Source organism: Anarhichas minor, unplaced genomic scaffold (genome assembly GCF_050575085.1).
Source record: "Anarhichas minor isolate MPS153535 unplaced genomic scaffold, ASM5057508v1 ptg000010l, whole genome shotgun sequence".
NCBI lineage: Eukaryota > Metazoa > Chordata > Actinopteri > Perciformes > Anarhichadidae > Anarhichas > Anarhichas minor.
Window position 1 is genome coordinate 3,506,369 of NW_027466456.1, and position 13,250 is coordinate 3,519,618.

Genomic DNA, 13,250 nt, shown 5'->3' on the forward strand with positions numbered 1-13,250 from the left:
CATTTTTTGAGACATTAATATCCATCAAAAATGTAACTTAAAATCACCTTCACTATTTTATTTATTTATTGGTTCATTTGATAAGGGACAGTGCACATTAATAAATACATTGCTGTAAAATGCGCCAAGAGGCTATTTTTCATCTGTAGTCCCAAGAGGCAGATGTTACAAAGTAAACCTAAAAACAGAATATAAGATTACATTTACAAAGTTATGCAATATTGACCCTTTACAAAGATATAAGTAGTGTCATTCAGGAGACTCTTATACTGTATTTGTCAAGTACTAACAAGACATGCAACACAGAGGCTCACAACACACACAAAGCAAATAACATGAGGGATAACTATGTTAAGTAGAAACATGGACTAAATATAATATGCTGCATTTGTAGACGCTAAAAAGCATCCATGTCAGAGGCACAAAACATAAAAGCATGCAGAATATGTTAAATATATGTCAGTCAGTCAAAAGACATGCATGCAGGTAGATTTCTCTGTATGTTTTCCATTAAAAAATATTACATCGAGTCTGTGTTTTTGCCAATTTACATTCGAATATGATTAGTTTAAATCTCTCTTTAAGAGTGGAGACTAATGTGAGTCACGTGACGTGACCACGCCTCTAAACATCACGTCATATTGTACGTGCTCTTTCAGGGCGCGCGCGCGAGGTGCAACTAGAGGACGACCGACTCCACTGTGGATCGTTCAGCGGAAGAGGAAGAAGACTCACCCCGTCGTAGCTTAATAACATTGCGTTTATTCGACGCTTTTTAGTAAAATACTAAACTATCCGCCATGAAGTTGCTGTGGGCTGTCAGCGCCCTGCTGTTGGGCTGTTGGCGAGCCAACGCGTCCACAGGTAAGAATCTAGTGTGTCAGCCATGTTGGTGGAAGACTTTGCCCTGAACCACGAACATTTAACATGTTCACGCCGATTCCTGCTTCGTTAACGTTACGGCAGTTGTATTTTTTTTTAATATGTCAGACATCATTTTTTTTTTTTTTATAGCAGCCGTTACAAAATGTATCTGTAACATTAGTAAGAAACAGTCACGTATTAGCGCTAACAGTTAGCTGCATTTCGTGTTATTGCTCATTTGCACTCGGGACGGTTAACCGGCCGTTTCGTGACTACATTTAAAATAATGTTACATAACGGCTAAATTTATTTATCTATCTTATGTTTCATTTATTTCCCTCCAGAAAGGTATTTAACGTTAGATATTTGGTCACGTGAGGTCTAACGCTAATTTTTAAACATGGTGGTTGTGGCAGTTAGTGTCCACTAACCTCGTAATTAGTTGCGTAACGTTACAAAAGGGATGCTATACATTAGGAATTAACGTTAACTGTCGTTTTCACTTACACCCTAAAGGTGTAAGAAGTCCTTTTTTGGTAAGTGTTTCCTCCGCACAGCGTTGTAGGAACCAGAGCACTAACGTTAGCGTGTAGCGTTAGAATTGACAGCCATAGTTGCTTGTTCTTATTTATTGGTTTATTTAATACGTATGGAAGCCCATTAAATATATAAATCAGTCGGACACAGCTAATCAATAAAAGGCATGCATGCAGATGAGGTTCTTTGTCTTTTGACCCAGTACTCTTAATTAATCCCTGTGATGAGTATCAGTTTCTCCACCTGGTTCTCCATTGAGTAACGTTACAGGACACAGAGCTACATTTTCTTCACACTCAGCTCTTTGCTTGGTTACAGTGATCACAACCAGTTATTTGTTGGATGTGTCACGTGACTCTGTGTCAGCATTGCGACGACAGCTATTATAGAAAAAATATCAGACATGCGCCCTCGGAATTAGGTGGGAGGAATATTCATCCTGCTGCTTAAGTGCTTATTTTTTTTCTCTGTTAGCAAATGCAAGTCTTAAAATATGATAGTCAACACATAATACAGTGTTTATACCAAGAGGACTGATTCAGTCAAAATGTTAATGTCTTGTCTGTTTTCATGACGGTAACGCCTTTCACTTAACTACGTTCTAACCGTAAATCTAAACTTAAAATGGAATAATTTTGAAATAGCTTTGAGCTTCCTTTGCTGAGTTGAGTTTTAGCACTGAAGGAGTTCCCCATAATTATTTAAGTACACTTCAAAATATCCAAACTGAGTCATTTCCCCCCTGTTTTGTCATCTTAAGGCATTTAAGATAGATGAGCAAGTACATACACTGACATAATATGTTGTAAAACCATGTACTTTGAAAATCGAATGCAGCCTTTATCGTGCATCAAACGCGTACAAGGATCCTTCATGCCGCTGAATGTTTCCTGCTTTAATAACCACGGCTCTGAGTAGATCAGGAGTAAAATTAGATTTCCCTGGAGATTCAGCTTCTTCTCGAGCTTAACTGGGTTACGAGGCAGATAGGCAAGGTGTGACAAAGACATCTATTTTAAGTGCCGGGGCTTTTAGTCCAAGTAATTTGGTAAATGGTGTTGAATATGGAGTCATTTTTGTTATTGACTACCATTTTGAGTTCCCAGCTGCTTAACCTGCTCTGACCTAAATTATCCTTCAATGATTAAAGTCTAAGCAGTAGCACCGACAGTGACGGGTTGTTGCTCTTTTGGCTGTGGGAGTTGACATCCTTCCTATAATGGTGACAAATCTGTTGTCCACCACAGCTGAATTAATATATTAGACCGTTACCAAATAATACAATGCTGAATTGAAAGCTTTACAAAGTGTCTGCTTCCATGCGTCACTGCTGTCATAGTGTTGAAACCAACGGCATCCATCTTCTGTTGGAAAGGACGTTAAATTGTTCTAGCTTTTCCTGTTTGGTGTAAAAAAATTCAATACACTTTTTGTTAGTTGAGTATTAAAAATGTTTTAGTCTTTGTGTATAGCCTTTTGTCTTTTTAAAAGGCGTAGTAAAGTCCTTGAGTTGTTAATTTTCAACCAGCTGGTTGAATGAAAACAAACTATGAAGATAAAGCATGCATCCCCATAGTGTGGGCTTATTTGCGGCTCTTTTTTGGGTAACAAATCTCTGTCTACCTCTGTATCACATTAAATATAATAGCTTTTTTTCCTGTTTGGTTAAATAAATGGATTTCCAGGCTTTTTTTTTTTGTTCATTGTTCGGGCATCTAGCATGTTGAGCATAGGTAAACATAGAATATCCACTGGAAAAACATGTCGCTGGTTCTCATGTTAAAGAGCAGAGGGCTAAAGGCAGATTCCTGTGGTTTACATCTGTTCAGTTGGGACTAGGGCCTAGACCATATTTGTTTTTGAACTTTCTTTCAGCATGTGCTATGAAGGTGACCTTTTGATAGCAGTGGTGGAAGTCACTAAGCTACAAAGGTTACATGCAGAGACTGAGGCTCCTTTTTACAAATTCACAAGTCTGCCTGTTTTGTTTGGTCTTTAATTGATATCTGCTGACAGTTTTGGTTGAAAGGGTTTTGAAAATTGAAGTTCTCCAACACAAAATTTAGTGTATCTTAATCAAGGGAATGTAAAGAAAGGGTGTGCGTGTAAAATAGGGAGAAACCCCCCCGATATGCGAGTTGATGGTTAGATGTCGTGGATTAACTCATTGTTCATGTTGGTACCTCGGGCCCAGTCCTGTTTTTCTCTGCTCTTTGTGAGCTACGGATTTTCCTGAGAGCAGGGAACAAGCTGGCTGTGTGTTAGCCTGTAGCGTGAGAATGTTATTTTTCTCCGTACCCACCTATGTGTATAACCTCCCCCCTCTGACCACCACTGAGTGGCCAAACAAGTCCCCCCCCCCCCCTGCCTGCTATGGATGTGGAGAACTTTGATACTGGGAAGGAAACTAATATCTGTGACATTATCGTGTCCCCTGAGAATAAGTCACCCATATTGTTATTCTCATGTAAATGCATCGATGGGAAGTGCTGAATGTTTTCCTCTTAGTGGGGATTGACAGTTTTGACTTCCACTCACATTGATTTCATGTGCATAGTCTGCATGAAATCATTGGCAGAACGTCCTGAAAAATAGGCCGTGTGTGTGTGTTCGTCTAGTTTAACTCCCTGATCACTGCTGGGTGACAGGAGGCACAGCAGAGAAAAGACGCCAGCCTGAAATGCGTGCATGTCCTAAGCCTTTCATGGATTCTTTTACTTAATTTTATAATGTGAAATGTTTTTTTCATTTCAACCTCATCTGCTTTTCTCTTCATGTTCTGTTCATTCATTGTTTTGATTTCATGGGAATGCTATTGGATGCTTTAAATGTTTTGTTGTTTCTTCTTTTGCTTTACCTGCCTTTAGGGATGTCTTGATCCCGCATTTTTGCCCCCAGGCCCAACCCTTATTATTCAGTAATTGATTTTAAAGCCTTTTAAACGAAACAAACACCCATATAAATTAACTTAATTTGGTAAATTAAACTTGTTAGTAGTCTACTCTCATTGATGTAAATGGACAAAACGTTAGAAACACCTCCAAGTGTAATGCAATACAATTCAACTGCAACACAAATTACAGCCTCCAAAATTATCATAACATTGAGTCAACACCTTTCTAAAACAGTTTGAACAAAAATAAATAAATATATAACCTTCATGAAGCTTGCTGTATGTAATAAATTGGAAACCGAGTGTATGCTTGATGTTGCGCTCCCATATTGTTATCTGAATCAGCTCGGGTCGTCCCTAATTGCATTTTATGTTAATTTCTTATTTTCATCTTGATGGGTCAGAGGACCAGGAATGATCAAACATTTCCCAAAAAATAATTGGATGAAAATCTATTTCTATGTGCATGCTTTCATGTTTTCATTTCATTTGTGTTTTTATTAACTTTGTTTCTTTTTCTTTCTTTCTTTCCTGTTTGCTTGCCTTTCTTCCATCACGGCCTTTTATCACCAATCCATGAAATCAACCGGCTTGCTTTAAACTCACCACATTAAAATAAAATGAATAAAATCTCTCTCTATGCTGGGATTACTGTAAACGGTGCTCAGCGGGCTTCATCAAGTGTCCCCTGTCTCAGATGAAGCTGATCAGTGACGGGGCAGCTCTGCATTGTGAGGTGATAGGGACCCCCATCCCCGAGGTGCAGTGGTGGTTTGTAGAGGGCGAAGAGCCCAACGAGACCTTCACCCAGCTCTTTGACGGGGCACGGGACGGCTGTGTGCTAATAAATGCCACGTACGTAGCGCACGCCACGAGCACCATTCACCTCACTAGCCTCACCCTCAACGACTCCGGCACGTATGAGTGCCGCGCTTCCAATGACCCCGACCGCAATGAACTGAAGAAGACGCCCAAAATCAAGTGGATCCGCTCGCAGGCAAACATTATTGTGATCGAAAGTGAGTGGCGGAGGAAGCACGAGGAGACGACGGTCAAAGTAGCTCGGCTGTTGTCTCCTCATTAGTGAAGTTCTGGACACTCGACTCCCATGCTTCCCGGTCCAATACCCTCTCCATCTTGCCTCCCCCAGTCTACGCTCTCCCTCTCCTCTCCTCAAAAGCTCCAAGACTGTCCCTGTAGTAGAATCCAAACCTGGTCATAAAGCGTGGCCGGGCCGCTCCCTAATCCTGTATTACAGGTCACATAACGTGTTTTCAATCTGATGCCTTTTTTTTTTTCCTCTTTCAAGACTTAGGTTCCACTATGACAGGTTTTCTTGCATATAATACTGGGCATAAGGTTTGAAATTTGCCAATGGCTCCTGAAGAAAAATTCTTAAACAAAAAATAAATAAATATAGGAAATGGCCGCCATGTACAATTTTTCTGAAATTGTCGAGGATGTAAAGCTTGTCTGCTTCTTTCCAATGCGATCCTTGATAGAATGAGGTATTGCTTATGAACAAAATATGAATATTTTTATTGTTTAAAGAAAAAATGAAAAAAGGGTGTCAGATTACTATAGCGTCTTGGTAGATATTTGTTTTCCTTCATTGATACTAACATTGGCGTTGCCCCTTGTTGTTGATGCTTGTAGACCATCCCTGTGGCTTATAACCTACTCAACTGTAGGCACAGAAGATGGCAACTCATTATTAAAAATACATGCTCAGCCATGGGGTATATTTCTGCCTTGTGGTCCAGTATTATTTTGTCACCTTTTAAAGAATTGGTCAGTTTCTTCACCCAGTTGAAACAAAAATACATATTTATAGTACGTTATCATGTGATTGGCAGTGATACCACTTCATTCTCCTCTTGTTGCTTCTTCTGCACGTAAAAAAAAAATGATTTTCTCCCCCGTGACCTTGTAGACTATTGTATCTGCTAGATTTCCGGTACATCTCCTTTTCTCCCCTCCCTCCCTCCCCCATTCTACTGTTGGTGGGACAGATCTCCCCCTTTGGGGAGCTCTTTCCACCTTTTTCTAGGAAAGTTCTGAGCGTTTGTTCAGTACTTGTGTCATGCTGATTTCTTGGTTTAACTCCGGAGAACGGATTTGTTTTCGTCTCAAACTTGGCAAGTGGGAGGATAATTCAAAGGACTTAGTGGCTAATTCTGCTTTGATTTCCACTTGACCACTTAACACTCAACAGTTGTGTCAACAAATTCCCGGAGCACCCTGGCTGAGAGGAAATAAAGGTGCTCTGGTCTCAGGGTTGAATTCTTGCTCTCTGCTGACCTTGGTTTTCTTAGCTGTGAGTGGAGGGCAGCCATGAAGTCATTCATTTCTGTAAAGACAACTCTTGAGTGTTAAGAGATCAAATGTAAATTATGCTTAAAAATAATAAAGTGTAAGGGTATTAAGACCACCGTTCTGCCCTACAAAGGAAAAGTGCTGTAACTACAAACATTGCAGATACTGTTTTGCTTCAAGTTATTTTCACGGATATTACAGACTTCTATAGCATTTTTTAATATCGTAGAAGTTGTCAAATGCAGGTTAAAACATAATTTTGACCAAATATGTAGTTACAAGTTGTTTTTCCTTTTGTAGGGCAGCACTGTCTGTCGGTTATGTTTAGAAAAGGATGATAAATAATGAATTCCCCCCCCCCCCCCCCCCCTCTGTTTATCTGAAGCCCCAACAATCGTTACTGACCCCATGGAGGTCAGCAACCAGACCTCCGCAGTCCTCAGCTGCAACCTGACGGAGTCCAGCCTTCCCGTCAAGGGCTCCCACTGGATGCACAACGGAAAGCTCATTGAAGCTTCCCAGTCAGCCGACGACACTACATACACAAGCCTCCGGTAAGTAGCTTCATCAGAGTGCCACATGGGCAGATCTGCCCTGCAGTTACTACGTCACTATATATTCACTCATCCTCTCATGGTTTGTCTTGAATAATGTTTGCTTTTATATGCTGTTTCCTGCTAGCTCGTAAAGCAGAAGAATTCCCTTTTTATGTTCAAGACAAAAGTGCAATTAGCTGTACTGAGTAAATAAACCAAACAATAAAATGGCATGGCTTAAATACGTAAAGACATTTAACCATTTCTCTGCCTAAAAGTCAGCTATGTTGGCCTTGCATGTCTTGCTGTAGTCCTTTTATTCCATTCTTATACCGTCCGTCTCCGTTACTACAGTCAATATCCATCTCTCTCCCTCGCACTTTGCATCTTCCTCGTCGGGCATCCCTCCCCCCATTTCACCATTCTCGCTGGCTGCCTCCCATTAGCAGCAAAGCTAGGGGCGCCATTCAGGCATTCGCTGAGATGGACCGTGCATTCGTGCAGCTTTGCCGGTAGTCTTGGCAGCCGGGATAAGCGCCCCGAGCACTGTGCTCACTTGCCCTGACCTTAATTCCCCATTAGGGTGAGCGAGCAGAGCAGTACGGGACATCAACATCAAACAATGGCAGGATTGTGATTACTGGGGGAAATTTGAAATATTTGTTGCATGGACAAGCAGCTTTATTTTCCCCCCCCCCCCCCCCCTTGCCCTTGAACATAAACAGGGTTCTTTTGTGAATTTTCTACTTGGCTAAGTGGAAAACTAATCACTTTCATTAAAGTGAATTGTTCACAAGTCACCACCTGCTATATGCTCGGTCGCTAGGCCTGCAGAGGTTTGTGTTCTTGCAAGGAATTCTCAAATCCTTCTTTCTCTTTCCACAGTCTGGACAAGATCACCCACAGTTCTGGGGGAAAGTATGAATGTGTGTTCCTGACCGAACCAGAGGTGAAGCAGACGATTGAAGTCAAAAGTAAGTTATTTCATCAATATCACACATCGATGTTTACATGGGGGGGTTTTAGCTAACTCTGTTGCAAATGTTATGCTTTTATAGTTACAGATTTGGTAGTATTTATATAAAATATAGTATATACTTAAGATTCAATGTCAAAGGCAGCACATTTGACTATACATCAACCATTAAGAAAAGTGATTATGTGCCCAACGCAGCTGAAAACTGGATGTCATCTGCACATGCAGCAGATAAGAGAATAATCATGAGGGTGACGGTTTGATAATTAATTCAAGTTCAGCATCAGAGGAATGTTTTCACCAGAAAACAATGTGAACTATGGGAATTATGACGGAGCTCTAGAAACATTGCAGTCGCCTCTTGGTTTCAAATTCTTATGTAAAGTGTGTTTTGGTCCAGAATAAATGTTCATTTATTCAGATCACAAACTTTCCCGTTCTAATTTGAACGCGTTTGTCGTCTTGCCGCAGCACTTCCCCATGTTGCTGCCTACAAGCACTCTGAGCACGGCAATGAGAACGACAAAGGGGTGATGGTCTGTGTGAGTCACGGCTATCCACTGCCCACCGACTGGACCTGGTTCAAAGAGGAAGATGGCTCCCAAACGGTATGCGTCTCTTACGCTTGTAATTTTGATTATCTTAAAATTATGTATTTATGTTTTTGATCTACAGTTCTGAGGACATTAAACTAAACTAATGGTTCATAAGTTGCAAATGATGTATGCCCAGTACTTCACTTGTGAAATACAATGAAGCAATGCCGAATGGTCACACCTGTCTTGCAATTTGCGTTACTAACTCCTTCACTAACAACCCGCAGCCTATCATCAACGGCACTAGCGACAAATATGAGATCAAGAGCACCCCGAACAAGACCACTCTGACCGTCAATGACCTGAGCATCGAAAACGACATCGGCAACTACATCTGCTCCGGAACCAACGAGCTCGGCACAAACAGCGACAAGATCTACCTGCGTGTCCGCAGCCGGTTGGCTGCTCTCTGGCCCTTCCTCGGCATCGTGGCGGAGGTCATCATCCTGGTGACCATCATCTTCATCTATGAGAAGAGGAGAAAGCCTGATGAGGTCACTGACGGTACGTACGCACGCCATGCTGCCTCCACCACTACATACTGTATACAGGGTTTAGACAAAAAAACAAAAAATACAGGCGAGTCTTGGCAAATAAGTGGATCGTCTGACATGGCGCTGCATTCGTCAGTCAAATGTGTTCAAATTCACATGACTTTGTTGCTTTAGTAGGTTCATTCAACTGTTTTATCTTACTTTAAAGCATTAGAGGACATGATTACAGAAGCAATACCTCGGTTGTCTTGTCTCACAGCACTGTAAAGGCTGTTGATCTTCTCACCGATGCCTGAAGCAATCACGCCACCACCAGTTCTCTCCCTTTTTTAACACTATGCTGTTTACGGTCTGAACAGACCTCAGAATTTGATGAATTACAAAACTTTTTGCTGTTTTACTAATTACACAGGTTTGGGAAAATACCCTCATGTCATAAATAGTTAGCCAGGAAGTAAATCTGTATTTTCAGGGGAGATACGGCCATTTCTCAACATGCACTCAACTCCTCTGTCGTAATGTGTGGCTGAAACAAAAATCTCTTTGAAGTCATTTAACTTCCAGTAAGATAGAAATGCATCAAACTGTAGACTCACTTGTGGAAAGTTGGAGGCTGTTAAAGAAAAGCTTTGTTCCTTAAGGACAACGAAGCCCATTTATACAATTCAGACATGTTATTCCTATGATCTAAGAAAGTCCAAACATATAAGTTAACATGAACAACTCTCTCCAAAAGACTACAGTTCTAAAGTTTGTGATTTTGATTATAAGTCTGGAACTGCCCAAATGAATGGGGAAAGATGTTATAGGTCAGCGGTTCTCAACCTTTTGTAGCTTAAGGCCCACTTCAGAGGATCACCTGTAAACTGTACATTTATGTTCAGCCTCTTTCCGTGTTAATAACCAGCCTAGATCTGCCATTATGAATCTAAAGTTAATATATTCAGGGTCATATTTCTCACCACATGTTTTGGAGCCTTTACTGGCGCAGGTTGTCTCCCACGTCACGCTTTGGTTTTACAAACAGATCCGTTTTTTGTCACTGTATCCGAGGGCCCAGTGTATAAATTAAAGAGTATAAATTATTTATGATATCGATGAAACCTTAACTAGATAATGTGATAATGACATCACACGAGCTGTTCGATGCAGAACGAATCACTCTGTTGGAGTTCTTGGGACTAACAAACACTCGCTGTCGTCCGGTGGTGTTGCCGAGTGACGCTTCTCTCTTTCCTCGTGATCTTTGAGTACAGACACCGTTTCTAACCGGCCATCAAGTCACAAACTTTGCTTCTCTGGTTTCTGGCTTTGAGAGGGAGTGGCTCATGCTCACAAATATTGATTTGAACTTTCCTCGGTCCTGGAAATAACGAATCGGAACTCTTAATTTAGGTGGGATGTGCAGACTGTCGTTGCATGCATTCAATATGAACCCTTATTGTTTTGCTATTATTTACATTTTTAGAATAAGGATCAGGAGTTGGCTCCCACTTTTGTATAAACAATCTGTGATAGAAACCTTTTTTATTTTTATTATTTACATTTTTACTTCTCTGTTCGCTGCTGATTTTGCATTTTGGTAAGTGGACAACACTGCATGTCAGACTGAAGTGGTTGAGCTGAGATGACCGCGTGGAACAGAAAGCTATGGGAGTCTGAATGAACTGCTTTCATAGTCGCCACTTCTAAGAGGAATGCGCTCAAAGATTTGGTCACTCTTTCACTGGCCCTGCAATCAGAGCAAGCTTTAAAAAGTTTCCCTTCCACCTTCTATTGGTCCTTTTAAAAAAAAAAAAAAAAACGATCACGTGTTTGAGCCAATGAAAGAGTCGAATGAGACACATAAGCTAGTGTAATGGTTTGACATGAACTTGAACAGGTTGAAAAGTGAGAAGTTTCAGCATTCTGTCTGCATGCCCTCTGCATCTTGTACTCTTTATGCATGATATCTGATAGGCCACCCTCTTAAGGTCAGTGCATCATTTACATTTGTCTCATTCACCATTTGGCCTCAGAGACTTTGTCAATACGTGCTCTTGCTCTGGTGTGACCTCTGCCTCTATACCCGCCAGGTTGTCTGTTAGCTCGGCCAGTTCAGAGGATCTTAACACGGCGACTGCAGTGTCCCTTTGGTGTCCTTTGCTTGTGCTGCATGAGCCTCTGTGAAGCTAGGGGTCTCTGGACAATGTGTGAAATGTTCATGAATGGCGTTGTTCAAATCTTATGACACCTCTCTGAAAGAAACATACAGCAGTCTGTTCAGTGACCGTTAGTAATGTGTCTTATAGACTATGATTGTGTGGAATTGCTGCGTAAAATGCTTTTCTACGGGTTTAGTTGTGTCATTTATTGTCGGAAGAGGGTGGGCATGCTTCAGCTCATGTTCAGTTGGATTTGATCATAACCTCATTGGAGTCGTGTTGCAGAGGATGTCATGTTCTAACATTTGCTACCATCGTGTGTTGGAGAGGGGGATGGCACGTTTTGCTCACACCAGTAACTGGTAACACTTAACTGACTCTTGGTTTTTTGTTTTGCCCTCCATTGATCGCTGACAGATGACGACTCAGGAGCTGCTCCCCTGTAAGTACAGTCAGCAGCTCAGTATCCTCATTGTCTCCAAAAGATTTTGTCTTTTTTACAGAACTCACGTTTCTTTATGTTTTTCAGGAAGAGCAATTCTACTGAAAATCACAAAGACAAGAATGTGAGGCAGAGGAATTCCAATTAAAATCTGAAAGAGGTGAGTGAGACTCTGACGTTCTTGAAATGTAACTTCCTGTGTTCTCTACCTCTCTACGTGGAAACAGTATACAGCGGATAAACCAAAAATAGAATATGGGTTCTTCAAACGGCTATAATTCATCTTTCATGAAACTCTTTTTTTTCTTTTTTGTTCCAGATGGCAGTCCAGGATTCAGCTGTTGTGTGGCAGATTCTACTGTGCAAATTTAAAAGTACCTTTTTGTGCTTGGGTGTTATTAAGAAACTGTCATTTGTTCTTGGTTTTGTTTTCTTCTATCTTCTTCTCCACATTGTGCAGCCACAGAACATAGTGTGAAGTAATTTCTGCTTGAGGCCCAGAGGGCAAATATTGCATGAGTTAAAATGCCGTTATAGGAAAGTGTGTTTGTTGTAAAATCATAGACGGTTCATGTGACGAATGCCTCTTTGTGGTTGTTTTCTGTTGATGCTTCCTACACTGACCTCACACTCTTTGCTTTTGTGTTCTCCAATCTGGAATTGTTACTTGTAAAGAAGGACAAGTTCTGTTCAGAGTACTTCACTGCCACTCTCATAGCATTGACCTGCTCCTACGCCATTGCAAATTCTCCCTTTTGCATAGTTTTAAACTTTGCTTAAACGCCAACAAGCACCATTTATCTTTTGTGTATAAATCTACAGAAATGATCATTTAATGTCTGCAAAGTTTTGTTGCCGTGATAAATTAGTTAATTTTAGTATAAAAGCATTTTCCCTCTTTAAGTCAAGCTTTTATTTACGAATCCCATATTTTGGATCGGAAGTTTTAGTCGCCGATGTCTCATCCAGAATAAAAATATAATGTTATGGACCAAGTGCAAGAGCTGTCTGTTACTTCTGTTGAATGCAACTTAAATACTACGCACTAATTGTTTGAATTTAGTAAAAGCAGATAAAACATTTAATTCTTCTTTTCTCACTCGCTGTGATTTGTGTGCGATTGTTGGACCATCGTCTCTGTTCCCGTCACTGTGTAGATGATTCAGAAGCCAAATGTTCCATTTAATCTGATTAGTGTTGTGATTAGATGTTACCGTTGCAGAGTTACACGGATTAATAAAAAGACCTAGCCAGAATTGTGTACCATTGTTGTACCATCAGAGTACATGGAACACCAACTTGCACAAACTGAATAAAGGTATTCGATTTTACATGTTTGATTACTCAACTTCTTCTCAAAGCAAAGGGTGACTTAGAACAGCGGGTCAACACGTTCTGTGCACGACGAGGCCCAAACAGCTGAAGATGATAATCGGTTTGTTTGACAAATGT

General features: G+C 40.8%; 1 protein-coding gene across 2 annotated transcripts; it reads left to right on the forward strand.

The window, feature by feature from the left end:
• Positions 1 to 653: 653 nt before the first annotated feature.
• Positions 654 to 13,129, forward strand: bsg (basigin). 2 transcript variants are annotated; one of them, XM_076087589.1, is made up of 9 exons: positions 654 to 864; positions 4,963 to 5,313; positions 6,996 to 7,164; positions 8,032 to 8,120; positions 8,594 to 8,730; positions 8,946 to 9,222; positions 11,774 to 11,798; positions 11,886 to 11,958; positions 12,118 to 13,129. In XM_076087589.1, the coding sequence occupies exons 1-8, from the start codon at positions 801 to 803 to the stop codon at positions 11,944 to 11,946; spliced, it is 1,173 nt and encodes a 390-aa protein (XP_075943704.1). In that variant the 5' UTR covers positions 654 to 800; the 3' UTR covers positions 11,947 to 11,958; positions 12,118 to 13,129. The 2 variants fall into 2 exon arrangements, with proteins under 2 accessions (XP_075943704.1, XP_075943705.1); XM_076087590.1 differs by lacking the exon at positions 4,963 to 5,313 and having other exon boundaries at positions 660 to 864.
• The last annotated feature ends 121 nt before the right edge of the window (positions 13,130 to 13,250 follow it).